Source organism: Drosophila subpulchrella, chromosome 2L, assembly GCF_014743375.2.
Source record: "Drosophila subpulchrella strain 33 F10 #4 breed RU33 chromosome 2L, RU_Dsub_v1.1 Primary Assembly, whole genome shotgun sequence".
Taxonomy (NCBI): Eukaryota; Metazoa; Arthropoda; class Insecta; order Diptera; family Drosophilidae; genus Drosophila; species Drosophila subpulchrella.
In genome coordinates, this window is record NC_050610.1 from 16,596,000 (window position 1) to 16,612,513 (window position 16,514).

The 16,514-nt window shown below is 37.8% G+C and overlaps 1 protein-coding gene across 6 annotated transcripts in view; it reads right to left on the reverse strand.

The window, feature by feature from the left end:
- Positions 1-16,514, reverse strand: part of LOC119547588 (protein sickie) — a 180,591-nt gene that overhangs the window by 113,528 nt on the left and 50,549 nt on the right. For 4 of the 6 annotated variants that reach the window (XM_037854502.1, XM_037854500.1, XM_037854496.1 and 1 more), the window contains exon 2: positions 5,743-5,913. In XM_037854502.1, coding sequence (XP_037710430.1) covers positions 5,743-5,913 — 171 coding nt within the window. Of the gene's footprint in view, positions 1-5,742; positions 5,914-7,457; positions 7,574-16,514 lie in introns of those variants that run through there. The other 2 variants (XM_037854501.1, XM_037854498.1) reach the window with 1 other exon arrangement.

Below are 16,514 nucleotides of genomic sequence, written 5' to 3' on the forward strand. Positions count from 1 at the left end.
AATGGGCCTCCCAGAAAGTTTTTTACCGCCTGATTTGTGGTTACAAAACTTTTTTGTAATTCTTTTCTTTATTTTTTTTTGTTTTGTTTCCACTGCCACGCAATTGTGAATTGCAAAACATAGAAAAGAGCAGAGTTGAATTTTTATTCTATTTGTTTAACCCGTAAAGCTGCAGAAGATTGTGCAAGCAGAAGTCGACTAAATTTAGCCAATTGAAATGTACACAGAAAAAAAAGCTTAGCCCCCGACCAGCATTTGTGGCATTGTTAACTTTAATGTGGAGCCATAAAAAAAGAATCTATGCATTGTTTACCATGGAAACGGTGCAGGAAAAGCGAAGAAGCTAGTATTTGGGCTACGAGAAGAATTTCCCTAAAAATAAATCAAAGTCTGCTGCATTAATGAACTTCAATTTGAGGCCAGATGCTGCATCCTCGGTGCAAACATGGAAAAACGGGGAACACCCAGCCCCAGTTTGCCTGCCACCTAAGCAGATTTCATTTTAGATAAAGCAAACGTAAGCTTTTCCATTGAACTACGGACATTGAAAATGCCCGGACAGGTGAGGAGTTGGAAAAGCCAACGAAAGAGGTTTAGGAACAGGAACTACGAGTGAAGTGGAAACAGGGCTTGTGCACGAAATTTTTATGCATTTGCATTTATCTTAAGTGGGCTTCGACGTGTAAACTGATTGGAGCAGTAATTTTTTTAAAAAGATTGAAATTGGCTGGTCATTGCATATTTATCAGGGGAAATCCATGAGGCTGATTGCTAGCTTTAAGTATTAGAAAAGTCAGTGGCTTAATAATTCTCTTGTTTTCCACAAAGCTGCTAAGCTACTTACACTCTCTATCTAAAGTTTTAAAATAATTTTCTATTTAAGGTTTCTCTGCAGTTGTAGCATAGTTTTCCCCGCAATATTTGCATAATATTTACTCAACTTTTTAAGCACTTAAATCCATTTAAGCCCGAAAAGAAAACCTCAAACTCTCTTCCAGGACTTCAATCAGGGCATTTATCAAAAACAACAATAGCAAAGGATGGCTCCTGCGTAAGGCAAATCAGTCAAGCGCATTAAATTGTGCTATTGTTTTAGTTTAATTACATAATAATTGCCTCGGACATTGTTGTTCATGTTTGTCTACAGCTAATAACTGCAAGAGGCTTATGGGAAAAAGCCACAACGACTGCAGCACAAGGGGTTATCAATGCAGGACGAATGGCCTTAGAAATTGGCTACAACGGGCGTTTCTTGGCCTGTGAAAGACAGGATAAAGGATAAATGGACAAAGGACCAAGACGGGCAATTATGTAAGACACAGCATGTGCTTATTTTGATTTAATTTCCCATTTAAGACTCTGCCAGCACGTTATTTACATACTTGATTGGGAAAATCTCCGTTTGCGAGTGTGTGCGAGTGAAAGAGGAAGCGTTTACCATTTTACCATTTTACCTTTTTGACTTGCAGCTCCCACATGTTCCCTTTGTTTAGTTGGAGAGTGGAAATCAAATTAGTAGCGTAGTAAAATTCATTTGAGTAAATTTGCACAAATTGCTCTTTGTTACGGCAATGACGCAGCTGAAGACAGGACTTTAAGGAGAAGTGGCGAGAGTCTAGACAAAGGGCTACTTTAAGATTTACACAGCCATTTTCTAGCCGGTAATTTTCTTAAAAGGGAATTAGACAAATAAAATTATTTTACTAAAATGTAATTAAAAGCAAGAAAGAACGCTATAGTCAACGATACTCGTTACTCAGCTAACGGTAGTGCGAGGGAGATGGAGATATGCATGCAGCAATCGGCTGTTTTCGAGATGGCACACTTAAATTGCTTATAGCCTTTTAATAAAAGGTCCGATTTAAATAAATTTTCGCATACACATTCCTATTTAAAGTTGTAAAAAATATTACAAAAATTCTCTACCGGGTACAAAAATGCTTCTAAAAATATAACATACGAAGAGACAATATGGCCATTTGCCTCTTTAGAAATTCATTGTTCAGAAGGGACTACTAAAAATGTAAAATTTTAGCAATTAAAAACTCCAAACGCGTTTGGAAAATAGAACTTTTTTAGCGTGGTAATATTTATTTATTAAACGACATGTAGATAGCTACAATTAAATTTGGGAAATTGAATAAAAGAACAGATACATATTTCTTCCATTCGTTATTTATTGTTCAATTTTATTCGACCAAAAACTGCAAGAGGGACCACTAAAAATGCTGAATTTCCCAATGAAAAACCGCAAAACTTTTTTAACGACTCCGTTAACTGCTCCGTGTTAATAAGAGTGCAGTTCAAACGGCAATGCGATGTTGGTAAACTTTAAGCCACCTCTTCAACCCATTCGGCTTAAACTCCATTTCTGCGGCCTTTAATTTGGATAGATGCCTGGAAACTTTGGCTTTCGGTTTTTTCTCCTACGCGTTGGCAAGTGCCGTCGCTAAAGTTGACTTTGAACACTTTTACGTTTCGCTGACTTTTCAAGAGTTTCGTTTTCCATTTTTTCCCCGTGGTTCTGGCCACATTTGACTCTGGCCCGATTCGGATCCTTGGGCTCTTTCAGCTGCTCCTGCCGCTGCCTGTTCCTTCGTCGTCGTCGTCACTCATTAGAAAAACGTTGCAAAAGTCGAAAAAAATGTGCACTACGTGTTGCAGGGGCAAACAAAAAAAAAAAGGGCAAATAAAAACCCTCATGTAAAGTTTGCACTGGCAAAAAGTAAGCTTGCACATGAAAAAAAGGTAAAGATGGTGGAGAAAAGACCAAGAAAAGTTTATTACAAAGTTTGGACTGAAACACGCGCCAAAGAAAGGAGAACGCAAACTAAAGTTTAATATTTGATTTAAAAGTTGATAAAATTTACTTTAGTCTGCACTCAATGCACTCAGCACGGTGTTATTTGTTTTTATTGAATTTGTTCAAATGTGTCTTGGCCAGATTCCCTTGTTCTTCGTCCTTTTTCGTCCCTTTTCGTCCTTTCCCCGAGGTTTTCACTCCATTTTTTGGGCTGAGCTGCACTACCACGTGGATTTCTCATTTCGCCATGCAAATATGAAAAACAAATGGCCAAATGAATGAAGAGTGCCGAGTGAAGAGAAGTCGCCGGTCTGCAACAAAAAAATCGCTGCCCTGAAAATGGGAAAATTTTCAAATGCATTGTTTGCTGGCTCTGAAATGGAAAACACGAATAGTGTGCAATAGTGGGCATTGTTGTGAGCCAGGATATGAAATGCAGTGGCGGCGGTCGCAAGGGGGGGGGCTAACAAACCAGGTATAAAGCCACGGGGGCCATAGTTTGGGTAATAGATGGAGTTGCGAAGTATTCTCCGTGGGGAATCAGTGGACACAATAAACCGAAATTAAAGGACACAGAACGGGAAATTATGGATCAGGGAATAGCAATTTAATTATAGGGTGGGTTGTCCTAAACCTCACAATTCCCTCACTTAAATTTCACTTTAACTTTGACATTTTACTATTTCACCTGGCGGTTAAACGAATTAAATTGAAATTTCTATAATTGAATTCCTATTTTTCTCTAAAAATGATTTTTATATTATTTTGCCTAAGCCTATCTTTTTAATAATTAACTCATAACTTTTAAGCATTCAAAGATAACCACGAATTAGTTATAAAAACACTGTTATTGAATCGCACATATGTATCCATTCTTTATGCTTCATTTTCTTTTAAGCTTCACCTATTCGAATGGTTAAACAAATGCGGCTGCATTTAAACAGGGGTGAATTTAATTTGTGAATTTCATTTTGGCATGCAAATATATGTTTGTGTTTTCCTGTTCCCGCCTGCAGTTATTTGCATTTCCATTCGCAGTGGAAACTTGCACCTAAACTTGTATAAACGATCCCCAACCATCGAAAAAACTCCCAAAAATTCGCATGCTACCTACTAATTTTGGTTATATTTTTTATTTCATTCTTTTATTCGTCTATATTTGAACGCCAAATTGGCAAATTGAGTTTGTTAGTCCAGGCTCCTGCTCGTCAACTATGTGGATTGTACATATAGATACATTTATATGGAGAAGTGTGCAATGCATTGCATGGCTTCGAGCTTCTTCATCTCAAATAAACCCAATTTGGCGCCCATGTCACATACGTCAACGCGACGGGCCACGCCCACTTTTGGGGGGCAAGTTTCGCTGGCAATTTGTCAGCTATTTTTTCGTCGCTTTTCCTTTTTCATTTTTATTTTTTTGGTTTTTGTTTTTCCGATTCTTATATTTTCTTTTGCTGCATCACGTGCCACAGTGGCGCACGTTTAGCTGAGCTTATCATTTTCTCAAAGACTTTGTCTCTTGGCATCTCTAACTCGCAGTCCCCGTCGACTATTTAATATGCAAAACGTCAACTAACCAAAAACTGACAAAGTTGAAATAAATTTTTATTTCATGGTCCCGCGTTTCGGAGTCTGTTTATATATCGGCAATGAACTTGCCGCAGAATCAGCGCAAAACCAACGAAAATATGCCAAAACCTTGGGGAGCCTTTGGGTTCTAAGCCGAAAGCTGAAAGAGCCTAGCGAAAGCATTTCTTTTTTGGCAATCTCCTCACGTAGCAGACAGAAAAGTAAAAGATAAAGGAAAAAGAGAACAGGATAAATTCACCGCTGTGTGTGAAATTTCTTGTGGCATTCGAAAAACCAAAAACTTTTTAATTTTAATTTTAATTTCATAAATGCAGTGAAGTGCAGCCATCGCTGGTGCAGCTTCGAAATCGTTGTCATCATCGCAATTCAATCAGAGGAACCGGAGGAGCAGCTGCCACCTGGTGCCAAATTGCTTAGTGCGGCGGAAATCATCATTTTCCAACTGGTAACTAAATTGCGGAGCTGTCGCCGCAGCACGGATGAAAAAGTTTGTCATACGCCCCGTGGTACGGCCAACACGGCGGATGACGGATCCACCTTTCAAATGCACGCCGCACTCAAAGGACGAGAATGTGTGTGGTGTGTGTGTGTTGAATATTTTCACGTTTAGCCGGCATTTGCATATGCGGATAATGGTCTGGCTTTACTCGCTTTCGCTCTGTTTTTCCATTTCCATTTTCTTTTCTTTTTGTCGTGTAAAAAACAATTAACGCAAAAAATGGCAGTGACTCATGAGCCTTTCGGATGAAATAATCAACGCTTAGATTTTTTCACGTTTCCAAGGGTATGTCACTGGTGCGGTAAATGAGCAAAATGCCAAAGGATTCCAGCTAGTCATTGCCTAATGGAAGTTTTTCCTGCCTTTCACTGGGATGGTTAGCCACCTTTAATTCAAATTAATCAAGTTGGTTTGGTAGGGCTTTTCTTCAAGCGAGAAGTCAAACTAAATCGATTAAAATTTAAGTAATCAATAATATTTTTTCTTTCTTTACTTTTTCATAAAATATTGATTTTAACTGGATTAAAGTTTGAAATAAATTCAATGGAATATATTAAAGTCAATACACTAACCAAAATTATTGTCATAAAGTTAAAAGTTGTTAAACAAAAGTGTACTACATTTATTTATTTACTATTTTGATACATTTGGAGACAATTGGATTTTTTTTAGGTTTAAGTCCAACTGTTTTTTATTTAATAAATACACTCACCTTTAAAAATTTTTGTATAAAGGTAAGACATTTATTCAAATTATTAAATAAAATCGCCGTTATCCTTAAAAAAAATTTGTTTTCTTGAACAGAATTTTCCCCAACTAAAGCCAGATATAAGACCCATAAACTTACCATTTGCTGTTGACTTTTTGGCTTCTTGACCAGATCGGGCACCTTGAAGCTAGTGACCGCCTCGATGACCTCGGCCAGAAGAAGACCATCCCGACAATCGGCCGAGAGATCTGTAACCTTTCTTTTTGATTTGGCGCGTTCCAAGTAATAGTTGGCCCAGTCGGTGTAAATCTGAAAGGAAATTAAAATGTATATGAATTTAAATGTTTGCTAAACGCCAGCCTAATGGTCCATTCAAGTTGTAATTAAGAGTTGAGCCAGCCAGCCCAGCTGCACAAATTGCAGTCTTTTACGCAATTTTGTTATCAGGAAATCATTAGCCACCCAGACTCTCGGCCAAAAGCAACATATGCACAACGAGTTGAGCAAACAAATTAAAATTGAAGACATTTCCGCCCAGAGAGAGCCCTTGGAAGTCGTTAAGAAAATCTGTGCAACAATTTTGGCTAAACGAAAAATCCTTTTTATTTCTTTGGCAGCCCTAGTGGCCTTATCCTTATCCCATTTCCATCTCCCACCCTTCGCAATGTCCTGCAAGTTTCATTTGTTGTCTTGGGATGTCCTTGGCCTGGTCTATCCTTCATCTGTCTGTCTTCCTAGATTTGGTTACATAAATTTAACTACCATGGCTACAAGTTTTGTGATATTATGTTCAATGGGACTTGTTTCCTTATTGGGGTAATTTGATCTTTGAATGCCTTAAGTAAGTTAGGCTATTAGTTTATTTGGATAAGTAGGAAATATATTAGGAGAAATCTTTAAAAACATGATTAGGCATGAAATATTTTCTCTAACTTAAAGATTGTTATGTGTTTGTATATGATAGCAATATCAAAGACTGTAAAATGGGCTGTAATATTTTTGGTAATACAAACAATAATATTCGGAATAAATATTTTTTAAGAATATTGGAAAGCCAATGACAACTAATAGCATCTTTCATACACTTTCCTTTGCCTAACTTCTGATCTCCAGGGTATTTGAACTTTCCTTTTTGTTTCTGGCAAGGGCATTATTAGCTTTCCAGACATTGGCTGCCCTCACGTCGTTAGGCACATCCTTACATAGTTTTTATTATGCCCCCTGCCAGTTGGTAGTCCTAATGTGGCCCCTCATCTCCCGACTTTTCTGCATATGCATGCGACACATTTTATGTTCGCCTTGGTTGGCAATAAAAATATCTTGCATTGTACTTTTGCTATCTTTTGCTATCTTATGCCAGCCTTCTGTTTGTCTAGCTGCCATTCTGTTATTGTCCCTCGGTTCTGGCCCTCTACTGTTTAGCCATATTCCATTTCCGACCAAGTTACGAGCGGGCTTTACATCTCAAAGGGCCAGACACACAACAATGGACTTGGCCCAGGACTTTCAGCTTGCTTATGCAACTTTTCCGCATTTTTCAGTTGCTTTCTTTAGGCTCGGGATTTGGCTTTAGCTTTGGCTTTGGCATTGGCTTTTGGAACAATAAACTGAAAACTTGTTAGTGGAAAATAGCCGGGCGAATGTCAGTGTCACTGGCTTATGGCACATGTACTGCAAGGACTCCCCTCGGTGTCTGTGTATCTGAGAGATACTTTTGTTTATGAAGCGACATTTTTTCCATTTTCCACACTCGCTATGGTAACTTAAATTTAGTTAGCTGTACAGAGCAGAAAAAGCGACTCTTTTACTAATTAATTTAGTTCCATTAGTTGTCTCTCGCCCCTTATACAAACCTCTGCATAGTCACGCGTCAGGATGCCGTTGATATTATCGCAGGAGCCTTGGTAGCTCACACAGCGACCCAGCATTTTTTCTGAGTTGAAAAGGTCCACTGATTGATGGAGTTGATTACTTTTTTATTTACACTTTTTTACACATTTTGTTTGCATTCACAGGGAGTCATTTATCAATTGGAATGGGCAGAGGCTTTAATGATTCTTTTTAATTCTAGAGCAGTGAAATGTAATGTTTAACTGGATTGTATTAAGTTTCTAAAACATGTAAAGGGTTATAATATATAGTACGAGTTCTTATACAACAGTACCTTAAAATATATTAGCTAGACCATCTGAACCGCCTTAACAAAAGCTTTCTAAAAATACCCGCTTCTAACAGAACCCATTTATTATACTCCCGTACTTATCACACATTATGCACCTTTCAACCACAGCCATGTTTATGGGTAAGTCCTCTCAACACTTTTTATTTCCTCCAGACCGTTTCATAAATATTAAATTACTTCCAACGGTTGCCCGCAAGTAAGTATGCTCCGTTGTAAAATGTAATAATATTTTTTTTGCATCCCCATTAAAATGTCAATTATGATAAAGTTTTATTGAAACACCGTGCGCTGAACACATTAAGCCTTATCAGCGGTGCCAGAAAGGAGCCAGCTTTGGTAATAACAATAATAAAAAACATTAGGCAACATTTTCACTTTCACCCTTTTCAAAAACACTTCGCATCTTCTGAATATACCTGGTAATATTGGGGAGTATTGCTTACTTGAGAAGAACATTATTTGCATTTAGAAGGGGTTATAAATTTTAAATTACGGTTTCTTGGGAATTTAAAGAAATTATGGAAGTGGCTAGCTTCATTTAAAATGGAAATCAGTGTGTTAAAATATTTTAATTGACTTAGTGGAACATTGTAGGAAACATTAATTTAAATATTTAATCCTATTCAGTGGGTATTTTACATTCGAATAATTTTTACATGCTTTGTACTTTCTTGATTACACATTTTTTGGAGTTCCGTGTTGAAAATCACACGCCCACTTGGACAAACTAATTGAAAATGAAAGTGGCACCCAGAGCTGACATAAACAGAGGCAACACCGCCATCACTTGGCCAACAACAGGTTGGCTGTTGGTCCCGAACCCGCGTTCCGGAAATGGGTTTTTGGGACGGACCCGGCAACCCCAACTTCACCGCCTTTTCGGTAGGTAGAGCTTATGCATAATTGGAGCTGACACCCTTGTCAGCGACAATTCAGATTTGTGTAGGCCAAGCAATTTTGTTAGCCTGATAAATTTTAGTTTGGGGCCAAAAAAAGGGGTTGACAAATCGTCCAGGAAATCAATTTTGGTATTGGGGTATGAAAAAGGTCAAACAGCCATTTAGGAAATGAAAAACCAGCCACGCCCACGCCCACCTTCCAAAGTCTCTTATCTAGTGTGTGAACAATTTTCGAGGGTTGAGTGGTGGGTTTGGCTGAACTTTTGGCCCCCAAGTACTTTCCTTTACTTTCTGTGAAATGTCAGTGAAATGTCAGAATAAAAGTAATGCTGATAAAAATTTTATAGCTTGTCAGAAATGTGGGGAAAAATAAAAAACAAAAAATAACCGCCCCTGAGGGGTTGCTATCGTTTTCCCTGCTCCTTCTGTTCTTTATCAAAAATGTCGCGACTTTGGTACTTTAGTTTATTGGAATTTACATAGCAGTAGCAAAAGCAGAAGCGACAGGTGATTTCCAGGGTGTGGTGGGAACTTCACATCAAATTTATGTTAAATCGAACGCCCATAAATGGTGTCTGCTGACTGTTAAATAACTCCATCGACGTGTGTTGCCTGTGGGCCCAAGTGAGTTTGGGTTATCTCACAGTTAACAGTCGCTTTAAGCCGCTTTAAGGATTGGCCAAAAGCCTCTGAATGTGAACTCAGGTGTGTTATCTCTTAGCTCTCGGTATGGTTTTAACACAATTCGGCTTTAGAAAATTGATTTTTTAGAGTACGTGTCAAAAAAAATAAGAACATTTTCCGTTTGTATTTTGTAGAACGTTATTATAATAATTGGTACGAGGATTATTTATTATTTCAAAAGATAGTAAAGATATATATTTTGAAAAATATTAATTATATATTTAAGATTTTTTTAGCGACCATAAAGCTTATAATAAAATTAATTTATTATAAAGCATAAACATTTAAACAACAATTTTAAAATAATAAAAATTACTTCAACATTTAAAAAGATATCCTAAAGTGCCTTAAGAGTATGTTACGCAGTGTAAATAGGCTTTCAATATTAAGCATCTCCAGTTCTTTGTACCTGGAAAATCGAATAGGCTCAATGGCATCCAATGACAACCTGTTGTGAGCCTCTTTGATAATGGAGCTCACCAGTACCCACCTTCCCTTTCTACCCTGCTGCATTCCACCCGGGAAAATGGGGAAAATCCACCCCAAGATACGGCTTTGTAGTCACCATCACCATCTAACCTCATTAAATTCGATTGTATTATCGGCTTTTATCGCATTTGACCCAACAGTTTCAGGCATCTTCACCTCCACATTGAACTCAATTTGCCCAAACTCAATGAAAGCCTCAGAAGAAGAAATCAAATCACAGGCGATTGACATTTGAAAGTAATGTCAAAACAATCTCGGACACCTTTTGCCCGGCAACCGTTATTTGGTCGGAAGTAAGGGGTAGTAAGGGGATCGGGCTGAAATATAAGGCAAGTGGATAGTGGATGGACTGATTGGGCAAATGTGTTGATGTGCCCAATCAACTGAGTTTCATATCAAAGGCAAGTCCGTTGACATTTTCGAGAGTTGGAATTGGAATGAGAACTCAAAATATGACATCATTTAAGATGGGTCAATCGCATGAAAGGGCCATAAAACAGTCTTTAAACGATAAACACGCTTCTAGTGCTTTTAAGTGGTTTTACAGATTGCAGCCTATAAAAGACATCAAATTCACGTTTGTTTTTATGAACTATAAAGTATTTACTGAGTTTATTGTCTGTTTTTGTATACAAACTTAAAAACCATTTATGAATTTTCTAGAATAAAGTTGTATATTTTTTTAAGCTCTAGAACAATAAATCCATCAAAATTGAGGTTTGTTAGAGCCTTTTTGTAATTTACCATTTGGTTAGAAAGGAATATTTACCATCAAAAAAATATAAATTTAAAACGGAATAAATACTGCCATGTAGCAGACAATATCTGCAGGCCAGAGTTTCTGCTTTGTAATATATGTAATGCAATAAATTCAAACTCTAGTGCCAATTACTTTTGCCGACTTTTTTCAATTTCGAATGCACAATTTAAAATAAAGAGGCAATTCAAATGTTTTATGACACTCAAATGGCCGGCAGACCTCTGTTCGAAGGCCCTTCCCTCATTTTCGCATAGACATTTCCCACCACACTTTATCGCCTACAAAGGCCAATAAACTAAACCCTTGTCTTCGCCGCAGAAAAACCCCTCCCTCGCCAATCAAACATTTGCGTAGGTGTGTCAAGTGAATAAAAAAACACCGAAATGATTATAGGCAATTTCCGAAGCCCACGCAGAAAAACTCGTGAAAGAAGCTTCCCAAGAATTGACTATTTCTATTTGTTTTTCTATATTGTCGTCCCAATCATTAATTGATAACAATTCGTGACACAATTAATGGAAAGCTTTGCCTCAATTCTTTTATTACCCATAACAACTAGGCGAAAGTCAGGGCAAACAAATAAAGAGAAAAACATAAGTTGCAAAACTCAACTGGGGGAATGGGAAATCAGCATTTCTGCTGATAGGCAAAAAGAAATGAGAAATGAGAAAGGAAAAAGTAAAAGTTCAGACAGAAATGCTTGTCAACTGTCACATAAATAAAATATATAAATATATTTTTAGGCAATGCCAAGCGGAAATTCCCTCCCTTCGTTTAGCGATACCAAGAAAAGAAGCGAAAAGGTGAGGGATGGCTTGTCGCTTTTAATAATGACAACTCATCAAAAATGTATATGACCCAGTTGGCTGAATCCCCATACCCCCAACGAATCAACAAACTAAAAGATGCCAAAAATAAAGGAATAACTTTAAGGAATAATATAAAAAAAGGAATGTGAAACCGAAAAAAACAAAAACATATATACGAAAAATATATATCATCCGGCAAGTTGGCCAAACTTTTCCCTCACTGCGTGCAAAAGTGCCGCCAGCACTTTTATGGCAATTGGATAAGGTCCTTGGTGGGGAGACGGAGATCCCAGCTGGGGCTAAGTGCCGAATTAGCGATGCACGGGGGTCGGTGGCCCTAAAAGTTCCCATCGGGGAGTATTTACGGGTCAGATGAGTGCCAAAAGATAACTCAGTGAGTACCAAACATGGGCAATCGAATTTGATATTGATTATTGACAAGTGTTTTATGAACTCCATATCTTTTTAATGAGTGGAATCAATAAAGTTTATTGCAAATAATTTTAATAAAGAATTTTACAATGTAAAGAGTGTATCATGCCTTGATAAAAAATTAAATAATATATATACTTTTCATAAAATTGACTAATTTGTGGTGGAAAATTATCTTAAGAAAATTATATTAGTAGTATATCATTTTATATCCACTAAAGTTAAATATAAATGAGAAAGTTTAAGCTTTTACTTCACTAAAGATTTATAAAAGTGCTCAGAATTACTGAATAAGAAGAGTAACATATTTTAAAAATCAATCCACATTAAATATATATTTTCCCTATAATAAATCAAACCATAAAATTACAAAATTTAAGATTTTAAATAAGTATTTATTTCCCTTAAAGTTACAATTAAATCCGGCAGCTCTCATACAGCAGTCTGGTTTACACGAATATATTGAGTAATTAATTTAAGACCTAATAACAAAAGATAACAATTTCATTCCATTCCCCATTAATGTTATCTCTTTAGTTCGTTATTAAGGCAATTATCGTGATTCACACATCGACAGCTCCAGCATGAATGGAACATTTTCCTGGTAGTTTTCCCGAACATTAACCTGCTTGACCTGCCCCTTCTGGTGGCAAATGTGGAAATCCAATGAAAGCTGCTTTATACAGACATTAAACTAATTGCCTGACGCATCAGCTGCTTGCCTAATTTTGCATAAAATTTGCACAGAGCGAAGAAAAAACATCAATGGTTGACCGCAGGCCAGTAGAGAAAGCCAGGATGACCGCATATTGGACCGCAGGATACACACGAAAGGACTAAAAACAGGCAACTGCGGCAAAGTCAATGGCCATTCGGGCAATTGGGCACAGATGTGAGTTGAAATGGTCGCATCGAGTGTGAGTGACACGTGGGTTGGGTTTCGGTGTCAGCCCTCAGCCCCTCAGCATCCTTCATAAAGCATAATGGAACAATGGAAATCGATATGTAGGCACCCAAAAATAGCGCACGAAAACAACCCAATTTCATAATGGTTAAATGGCTGACCCAAATGCCCTGCAGCCAAAAAAGAACACAAATTTTTAATTATGTTTTCAATTAATTATGCGGCAGCACATTGTGGCAGCCTTCAAAAAAGAAAAAAAATATATATATATAAGAAACGAAGAAAAGGAAAAAGTTTTTGGCGTTAATTTAATTACCTCTAAAATGCGGAATGAGGGACAGGAATGGGCTTAACTGCTTATTATTATGCCACACGAATGGCACAGGGCCGTGTTAACAGCTGTTAAGGCCATGGCGTGTTTGGGCCAACTTAACAGCCATGAGTCACCTGCAATTGACGTCAAGGGAATGGGCGCAGTGAAAATCAGGACCCTTTTAAGAAGCTCCGGGCTTATATTACGCATACGCAACGAGTAACGAGCCAACCGAAAAACCGTTGGCAAATGAAGCCCCCCAAAACAAGGTGAAAAGTGGCTCGGGGTGGAAAACAATCAAAGTTTGCCACAGGCAAAAAAAGAAAATGTTTCGAAAAGGGTGCCTCCTCTTAACAGCTTGTTTTTACGTTCGAATTTTAAACAGCTTGCAGGAGGAAGGGGGAAAAATCAAAGTACGCTGCTTGGTAAAGGATTGGGAGTTTGAGGAGCTAAGTGGTAAGGGAAAATGAGTGGGGCTAAAAAGAAATTGTTGCCTAATGGCTTCATTGCTGATGGGTTAAAAGGGTTTGGGTTTCGGTTTCGAGACGCGTTCGTTGGAGCTTGTAATACTCCATTTTTGCAGATGCGTAAGGGATTATTGGAATATGCTGTAATTACGAACTCACTCTATAGATCAACATATATGTGAAAAATTGGGAAAGAAGAGATTAAGGGTGTCTTATTTTAAGTATTTCTTAAGGAAGCTCTCTGCTTATATGATAAGTTTATTTCTCTGCAAACATTTAAAGTTTAACTAGTAATTATCTCACTGCTAGTAACTATTAAAATCATATTTAATTCATGAAATTTAATATTTTTCTCAATTTATTTATGTTTTAAATTTATATTGCTGATAATTGACAGCCTGCTCCTTTTTTTTATTTTAGCTACTACTTCATTAACTGTCATAAGTAGCGGTTGAAAACTATTTAATTTGAAATTTATTAACCACATCAATTACCACGCATTTTGTTCATTATAATGCGAATTCAATTAAATTGTTTGATAAACATTAAGCCCTCAGCACTCCGAGAATTGATTTATTATTGGCGGCACTATCGCTTAACCGAACATGTGCAGTATTCAATAATTTTTATTTTCCTCTTGGGCGGGAAAGGGGCATTTTCCACCCCCGCCAACCGCGAATTGAACTTTTTATTTACACTTAATTAACTGCATTTTCCGGAGCACATAAATTTCACTTGATTAAACCATTTGGTGCACTGTTTTCTCAGAATGCGCTTTAAACAAAAAACGAAGGGGCAATTAATTCATTTAAAAGAAGGGAGAAAAGGGGTGGGAAAACTCTAGGCACGCTTTACAGTACTATTTTCAACCGAACCGAACGGAAAAGCACTTTTTCCCAACCGATACGCGGCGCGATCAACAGTGAACTGAGAATTTTAGAGAGAAATGGGAGAATCTTGCCCCTCTTCCAGTTGGGGATTCTATTTTTGGTAGAACGCCAGCAACATTTTCCCGATGGCCGGCAACATTTTCTCGAAACATACGAAAATAAATGCATGTAAAGCGGAAATGTTACTGCCTGCCGGATTAAGCGATCGTCGAATGGAAAATGGAAAATCTGTGCACACTCAAAGAAAATTCAATTACCCAACCCATTTTGGGTGAAAATCTCAAAATTAAATTACAAAATAAACAATTAGATTTGGGCAAATGTGAGCGATGGAAAAGCAGCCATGCCAAATGCAGCAGTACGAAACAATAAAATGAAAATATTCATGAGGGCCAGGAAAAAACAGGGGAAAACGGGGTTGGTAGTGAGTTCCCTTTCTGTAATACAATATCACTCAAGATGGAAAGTTTTCAGTTTCAGTGGCGTGGCTCCGGTGTGGAGAAGACGGTGGCCAATGAAAATAAGTCAAGTTAAAATTAATTTACATTTTACAACAACAGCGACGTGTTGACTCAGGGCAAATGGTTAAACAAAAAACAGGAAAAGAATCCCTTGCATACTTTCTGGGGATGTTCCGAACAGCAAATTGATAGGGTGGACTGGATGGACTGGACAAAAGGCAAGACGTGAAAGTCAAGATGGCAAGTCAGTAAAGGATGCCAGCTCCTTTATTCTTATGCTCCAGCCGAGGCACTTTTAAAGTTTTCCAACTTAAGAGCTGATATTTAATTTTCTGTTTAGTCAACTGTCAAGTCAGAGTAAAATTAGTGCTGCAGCCCCTCGAATGAAAAACTACAAGTTGCTTGCCAGTCATGCAACAGTCTGTCCTTATTCAGCCATAAAACATGCCAAGTCACAATAGAGGTAGAGGTGAACCAGCACATTCGAGCTCCTAGTGTTGTAAAGGGAGCTAGCACGCAATTTGGTTTGAGTGCTGCAGTAAAAACAAATATAGGAAAACATAAACAAAGTACAGATTTTTTGCTATTTCGATGCTCAAGTTTAAATTATTTAAATAGGTACGTTTTGAATATTAAGACTATCTGATTAGATTTTTTTTAAATTCTCATAAAATCATATTTTATACTATGTCATAAGCCTGAAAACCGAAATAAATTAAAATCCTCAAAAGTCAAAGAAATTTAAATATTTAAATAAAGTTTCCTATTTTCAAATAAATTGCACAATGCTTTTACAAATCTTATCTAAAATGGATGATTAGGTTTTCTTAAAGAGGTCTTAGGTTTTATAAAATAAATAATATAATACTTTTTCCTGAGTGACACATTTATACCCAATGGCAATTCCCTATCAAAACCGATAATATTAGCATTTTGCCAATTTGTCCCGCTTTTTTCATTTCTTTTCTAAAACCAGCACTTGACAACGTGCCACAGACCACTTCTGATTAACCCAGGCTGAAGTTTATCGATGCAGCCGATTTAATGGGAAGCCACTCGTGAGACTCTCCCTCGAACCATTCATGCCACTGCCACCTTGACAGCACTTCGTCTACATCAAAAGCAATTGTTAAGCGGAGACCCCTCTCCATTCAACGCCACTGAACCCAGACAATGCATCAACAATATCTAAATATATGCAGCTTGTCCACTCTTTTAGCCAGCATACCATATACCCATGCCCCATGGATTGCCATTGCCATTGGCCCCATTGGCCCCACCAACTTTATGCCACTGCCACACGCTATTTTTACAAACAATTTTGCAAGTTGACAAGGATTGGGGAGCAGAACAACAACGAGACGTCTAGGATGGAGGAGCACACGACATTGAACCACAACACGGAACAGGCAGTAAGGATCCGGGAATCCGGGGAATACGGGGGGATCGGGATCTGGAACTGGGGAAAAGGAGCCCCAGAACAGCATGGCAACTAAGTGGCCCCTTCAAGTGGCTGGTTCCTGTGGATGGATATGGATGTAAATGTAGATGTCCCTCCAGCTTGTTAGTTGTTTTGCAAATTTCCTCCTGCTCGCCTCTCGGCCAAAGTCAATACAGCAA